This window comes from Macaca mulatta, chromosome 15 (assembly GCF_049350105.2).
Source record: "Macaca mulatta isolate MMU2019108-1 chromosome 15, T2T-MMU8v2.0, whole genome shotgun sequence".
Classification (NCBI taxonomy): domain Eukaryota; kingdom Metazoa; phylum Chordata; class Mammalia; order Primates; family Cercopithecidae; genus Macaca; species Macaca mulatta.
In genome coordinates this window covers 91,528,131-91,535,445 of record NC_133420.1, presented here as the reverse complement: position 1 = coordinate 91,535,445, position 7,315 = coordinate 91,528,131, and the positions used below count along the sequence as shown (strand labels likewise).

The following is a 7,315-nucleotide window of genomic DNA, read 5'->3' as shown; positions in this document are numbered from 1 at the left end:
ATAACAGTTGTTGATCCAATTATGAAAGAAAGAAAAAGAACTCTTTAAAATAGTGAAGTAAAATAGCTAATTTTCCCATGAGTTTATCATTTGCTCTATTCAAAAGTTTTAAAAATTATATTAACTATAAAACTAAACATATTTATCTTTATTATATATGATATGCAATTATATGACATACTATTATATATATAATGCTTAAACAATTAAATATAAATTATACTTTCCTTCCCCAGATAAGACAAAGAACCTGTTTACTTCTTTAAGGATTTATTGGTTCCTGTGAAACCTGTGAAGGTCACTAACACTCTACAGCCAGAGAATGACAACATATGATTGTCTTTTCAGTCCTGTAGTATCCACAGTAGTGATGTCTGTCCATGGACAAGTGTCTGTCCAGAACATCCATTAAACTCCATGCCTGCTCTGTGTGTCATGGGGACAGGGACAGAAGACAGATTCACTGGTGGTAGGCCCTCCCTTTGGGGTGTGCCATGACAACGATACCCCAGGTGGCAATGCCTAGAAAAAAACAACAATACCATACCTTTATGTTGCATTTTAATTTACCAAGTGTTTCACATACACGCCATCTTATTTAACCCTCACAACACTTCTGGAGGAAATATTACCATTGTATCTTTCTTATAGGCAAGTGAAGCACAGAAAAAGAAAAAAAAAAATCAGGAAAAAAAAGAACATCTTGTAGGAGAATTTACCTATACAGAATCAAGAAGGTAACACAGAAACCTCAAATTCTATCCACTGACAATCGGTTTGAAAGCTAAAAAGATCATGACGTTTTACTGATGACATCTTGACGATCACAGAAAGGGGTTGTGGGCGACATTACCCAGGTGTACCAAGTAGGTGAGCTTAGAACCCACGTCTAAAGATCTGGGATTCAAGGCAAATTTCTTAAATTAAGGTCAAGTGCCCTCGCTCAGGCTTTCTCCAGGACCTGGAGAAAAAGTATGGGCTTTGAGATCTGATATACCTGGGATCAAGTGACTGTCATTTCCCGACCATGAACACAATACTCCTCGTTGCCTTGGTTTGCTCCATAGTAAAATGAGAATACTATAATCATACCTACTTCTAACAGCTATTCTGAGAATTAAAAGGACTGAGCCTAATAAGCGTTCTCAAGAAATACTGATTTAAAATTAAAAAAAAAAAAAAAAAAGAAAGAAAGGCGTTCCAACAACTTCTTCTCTCACCTTGTTTGAGGTGCCCCCACCACCTGACCAGCGCCAGCACCCCGCCTCCCCGCCCACGTGGCTGCTCCCTTTCCTTCCTCTACCCCACAGATACCCAACCCGCCCAAGTGCTGTGCCCTGATGCTCACTGATGCCGATGACCATCTTCGTAATTGTCCATGGACCCGGGGGATATCCCATCTTCATGGGTTTCCGTGCCTCCCAGTAGACGTACCCGCCCGCCCCCATCAGCCCCAACCCAGAAAGCACTCGACAGCTCCAGCAAGTCTTCAACCAGTTGTGTTCTGCTGGGGAGGTCGGCGCTCCGGGTGTAGCTGGGGGCGCAGGCTTGGCGGGCACGGCGGCGGTATCGGGAGACGCAGCGATCTTGGAGAACTCCAAAGGCTTGGACACCTGAAACCCCATGTTCTGGAACTCGGCCTCAACCTTGTGAGTCTTTGGTTCAAACCGACGTAAACGATGCACCGGAAAGCAGAGCGCCGGAAAGCAGAACGCCGGGACGCTTGCGCCGTGCGAGGAGGAAGCCTGAGGGCTGCTGGGAAATGAAGTTCCCCTCCGCCTCAGAGGGGGAAAAGGTGAAAGAATGCTGCCCTTTATTGCTGGATTTCTCTGGCAGCAACAACCTCGGATGCGCTGGAGGCCAATTCCAACCCTCCTCCCCGCCGTCTCCCCACCGCCCCCCCCCCTTTTAGAAATTCTGTAATCGCTACTCACTAAATGCATCACCTTTCAATCTCCTTAGAGGAGAAGTCTGGGTCGCTAAGTTTCTTGCCTTACATGAACTGCCAGACCGTGGGCATGTCATATCTCCTATCCAGAGGCCTGTGAATCAAGGAGTTGGGTTTTATATGTGCACAATCATGTGCTAGATACAGACATACCATAGAAATATTGCAGGTTTGGTTCTAGACCACCACAATACAGCAAATAATAAAGCAAGTCATGCAATTTTTTTTTTTTTTTGGTTTCTTGGTGTATATAAAAGTTTTTTATACTGTAGTCTATTAAATGTGCAATAGCATTGTGTCTAAAAAACTGTGTATATCTCTTAATTTAAAAAAAAAATCTTGCCAAAAAAATGCTAACGATTACCTTAGCCTTCAGTAAGTACTAATCTGTTTTTTTTTTTTTTTTTTTTTTTTTTTGAGGTGGAGTTTTGCTCTTGTTGCCCAGGCTGGAATGCAATGGTGGATCTTGGCTCACTGCAACTTTTGCCTCCCGGGTTCAAGTGATTCTCTTGCCTCAGCCTCCTTAGTAGCTTGGATTACAGATGCCTGCCACCACACCTGGCTAATTTTTTGTATTTTTAGTAGAGATGGGTTTTCACCATGTTGGCCAGGCTGTTCTCAAACTCCTGACCTCAGGTGATCCACCTGCCTTGGCCTCTCAAAGTGCTGGGATTACAGGCATGAACCACCGCGCCCGGCCACTTCTAATCTTTTTGCTGGTGGAGGGTCTGGCATCGATGTTGATGCCTGCTGATTGATCAAGGTAGTGGTTGCTGAAGGTTGGGGTGACTGTGCCAATTTCTTAAAATAAGACAATAATGACATTTTCTGCAAGAATTTTTTTTTTTTTTTTTTTTTTTTTTTTTTTTTTTTTGAGACGGAGTCTCGCTCTGTCGCCCAGGCTGGAGTGCAGTGGCGGAATCTCGGCTCTCTGCAATCTCCGCCTCCCAGGTTCACACCGTTCTCCTGCCTCAGCCTCCCGAGTAGCTGGGACTACAGGTTCCCACCACCACGCCCGGCTAATTTTTTTGTATATTTAGTAGAGACGGGGTTTCACCATGTTAGCCAGGATCGTCTGGATTTCCTGACCTCGTGATCCACCAGCTTCCGCCTCCCAAAGTGCTGGGATTACAGGCATGAGCCACCGCGCCCGATTCTTCTGCAAGAATTGACTTTTCCTTTTACGAAAGATTTTTTTGCAACATGCAATGACGTTTTATAGCATTTTAATAACCACCATTTAACGTCTTTCAAAATTGGAGCCCTTTATCCAACATTTTGACAATGTTCATAGCATCTTCACCAGGAGTAGATTCCATCTCAAAAACCACTTTGTTCATCCACAGGAAGTAACCCCTCATCTGTTCAAGTTTTATCATGAGATTGTGGCAATTCAGTCACATCATCAGGCTCCACTTCGAATTCTAGTTCTCTTGCTATTTCCACCACATATGCAGTTACTTCCCTCATCTAAAATCTTGAACCCTTCTTAGTTGTTCATAAAGATTGGAATCAATTTCTTCCAATATCCAGTTAGAGATATTTTGTCCTCCTCCCATGAGTCACAAATATTCTTAGTGACATCAGAATGTTGAATCTTTCTCAGAAGGTTTTCAATTTACTTTAACCAGATTCGTCAGAGAAATCATTATCTATGGCTGCTATAGCCTTACAAAATGTATTTCTTAAATAGTAAAACTTGAAAGTCAACATTACTTCTTGATCTATAGGCTGCAGAATGGATGTTGTGTTAGCAGTTATGAAAACGTTAATCTCTTTGTACTTTTCCATTACAACTCTTGAGTAACTAGGTACATTGTCAATGAGCAGTAATATTTTGAAAGGAATCTTTTTTCTGAGCAAGAAGTCTCAACAATGAACTTAAAATATTCAGTAAACCATGCTGTATATGGATGTGCTGTCATCAGGCTTTGTTGTTCGAATTACAAAACACAGGCAGAGTATACTTAGCATAATTCTTAAGAGTGCTGGGATTTCCAGAAAGATAAATGAGGATTGGCTTCAATTTAAAGTCATCAGCTATATTAGATTCTAACAAGAAAGTCAGATTTGAAGGGTGAAGCCAAGCATTGACTTGTCCTCTCTAGTTATGAAATGGCATCTTTTATTAATAGAATGCTGCCTCATCTATACTGATTATCTGTTATCAATGATCTAAGTTAGGTTTCTTTGATAACTTGCTGCAGCTTTTACATCAGCACTTGCTGCTTCACCTTGCAATTTTATGTTATGAAGGCAGCTTATTTTTTTTTTAAACCACATGAACCAACCTCCGCTAACTTCCAACTTTTCTTCTGCAGCTTTCTCACCTCCCTCAGCCTTGGTAGAAGTAAGGAGAGTTGGGGTCTTGCTCTGGATTAGGCTTTGACTTAAGGGAATGTTGTGGCTGATTTGATCCTCTATCCAGATGACTGAAACTTTTTCCATATCAGCAATATGACTGTTTTACTTTCTAATCATTGGTGTGTTCACTAGAGTAGCACTTTTAACTTCCTTTTCCTTTGCATTTACAACTTGGCTGTTTGGCCTACATTCCAGCCTATCCCAGCTTTCGACATGCCTTCCTCAGTAATAATCATTTCTACATTTTGACTTAAATTGAGATAAGGTTGACTCTTCCTTTCACTTGAATACTTAGAGGCCATGGTCAGGTTATTAGTTGGCCTAATTTGAATGTTTTTGCATCTCAGCAAATACAGAGAAGTAGAGAGGTTAATGGTTGGTGGGTGGAGCAGTCAAAACACACATTTTTATTAAGTTCACCATCTTTTATGGGTGTGGTTCATGCTGCCCTAAAATTATTCCAATAGTAACATCAAATATCACTGATCACAGATCACCATAACAGATATAATAGTAATGGAAAAGTTTGAAATAATGCAAGAATTACCAAAATGTGACACAGATATGAGTGAGCACATACTGTTTGGAAAATTGTGCTAATAGGCTTGCTCTACACAGGGTTACCACCAAACTTTCCATTTGTAAAATGTACAATATCTGCCATTTACAGTAAAGTGAAGCATAATGAAGTAAGATATGCCTGTACTTTGCTAAGCAATCAATTGCATGATGCCATTTAATATCCTGACTCAACATGGCAGATTAAGTTTTCCCAGTATATGACAAAAATGGCTAAGTGCCATAGCCATAGTTGAAACCAGTGTCTGTGGATACAGTCAAATATCTTAAGCGCTACCTATACATATTGTGAGGAGATTACACAAATGTGATCGATATGTTAAAAATTGGTTTGAATTACCTGAATGAATACTTTTTTATTTCTCTTTAGCTTCTTTCTTAAAGACATGGTCTGAATTGTATCATAGTCATGGCATTGTTTTTTTGAGAGCCTTGGAAAAGTTCAACCCCAAAATCAGGCTAATAGATAGGAGGAATTGATACAGAATCTGTTTTTGCCAGTTTACTTTCTTACCTCTTAAGAATGATCTTTTAATTCTGATACTGTCTTTGCAATTAAACTTCTGTATCATCAACTCCCAACTCATACTACCTTTCATTTTCTTTGGGTTTTGAATATATATTGCTTATGTTGGGTTGTTCTCAGAGAATTACTAGCAAGAAATCACGACATTTAGAGTTTTGAGTTTGTTTCTCTTAGAGGAGATGGGTGAATATAGGAATAACTTTGGATTTAAACTTTTTTCCTTTGGATTGACTTTAAAAATTAACAAGATAAAAACATTCTGTTCTATGTTCTGAAATGCAATGTGATTTTAGGAAGGTTAAAAAAATGAAAAAATAAAGATATGGATATATAAGGATAAAATAAAGTAGTGAGAATACTGGACTGGCCTATTGCTTAACTTCAAAGATGCCCCCTATTTATATATATGTTATATGGCACATATAATTAGAGAGAGTCTTTATATATGCACGCACATATATGAGAGACAGATATATATAGATATACACATTTCTATATGTATATATCTATAGAAAGGTGTGTGTGTGTATGTATGTATGTATGTGCATGTGTGAGTGTAGTAGGAAGAAAAAGGGGTTTGGGAGATTTGGGTTCGATGCCTTGCTTCATCACTATGAGCCACCCATGTGACATAGAAAATATTACTTATCTTCTCTGGACCTCAGTTAAATCATGTGTAAAATAACATTTGGACTAGTTGGTCTCCAACAGTTTTTCCTGACTTGAAAATCCAACTACTTATTAGGAATCTCTCTTCAGATGGCATTGCACTAAGTGCCATACCAAATGAATTCAATAGTATTTCACTATTTCACTTAGAAATTCACAATTTATGGCTTATGCTTCTTACTGCCTGATACAACATTTTATAGTTGTGTAATTTCTTCATATTTATATAGGAACAAACTCATCGTTTGGCAATTGTTGCCAGACATTTTGACTGAACACCCTATAGATAAAAAAGCTTGAGCACACACTATCATTTATGCATGTTTCTTATTTATAAATTATATATTAATATACTACCTTATATATTATAAGGATAAGTTAAAATAATAGAAATAAGAAATTTCAATATTTTCTCACATCACAATATATGGACTTGTGCATCTCCATGGATACCATGGTTATTTGACATGTGATTTTATTAATTCATGTTTTATCTAAAAGCTTATCTTCCATCAGGAGAGAACATCATTAATTCTCCAAATAAGTACTGTTAAAGTAGCCCCATAACACTACATCCAAAGAACAGGCAAGATTTTATTTTAATTTGTGTTCCTTTCAAGTACCTTCCAAAAGATGGGTTTGTTCTCTTATGATTATCTCAAATGAACTATTTCAGGCTTTGTTGCTGTTTGATTGTGATATCCTTCCAAAATTCAACAATGGCTTCTGCAGAGCCTATGTATCCTAAAACTACATAGCACATGTTACAATTGAGATGGACTAACATAATTTTGATTGGAAAACTGCTGGAAGCATTAACACACCTCTTGAGATTAATGAAACACAACACTCTGAGAATAAGGGAAGATGCTGATGAAAGCAAGCATTGTAATTGGAAGGAGTCTTTTAAGGGAAGGAAACTAGTAGGAGAAGGTTGAAAGCTAACTTTATCTCATTTTCTTCTTTATTGTGTTTATTTCTTTTACTATTTGTTATGCCTATAGTTCATTTTGGCACTTTTGACTCACAAGATCTCGTGATTTATTTATACATATAAAAGTGCAAAAGATGTAAAAGTGTATATACTGAAAGTGTGCTTCACACTCTTCCTGTCCCTCAGCCACCCAGTTCTCCTTCCCTGACAGCATGTGTTACCAGTTTCTTGTGTGTCTTTTCAGAGATGTTTGCTTATGTGTGTTTTTTTCTTCTCCAATGAGTTTAGAGTTCAC

The 7,315-nt window shown here is 38.5% G+C and overlaps 1 protein-coding gene across 2 annotated transcripts; it reads right to left on the bottom strand.

Annotated features, from left to right (window-relative positions):
• Positions 1–253: 253 nt before the first annotated feature.
• Positions 254–1,683, bottom strand: DMAC1 (distal membrane arm assembly component 1). 2 transcript variants are annotated; one of them, XM_001107783.5, is made up of 2 exons: positions 1,349–1,683; positions 254–522 (listed from the first exon to the last, which is right to left on the bottom strand). In XM_001107783.5, the coding sequence occupies exons 1-2, from the start codon at positions 1,623–1,625 to the stop codon at positions 461–463; spliced, it is 339 nt and encodes a 112-aa protein (XP_001107783.3). In that variant the 5' UTR covers positions 1,626–1,683; the 3' UTR covers positions 254–460. The 2 variants fall into 2 exon arrangements, with proteins under 2 accessions (XP_001107783.3, XP_028691006.1); XM_028835173.2 differs by having other exon boundaries at positions 1,435–1,683.
• Between the last annotated feature and the right edge of the window lie 5,632 nt (positions 1,684–7,315).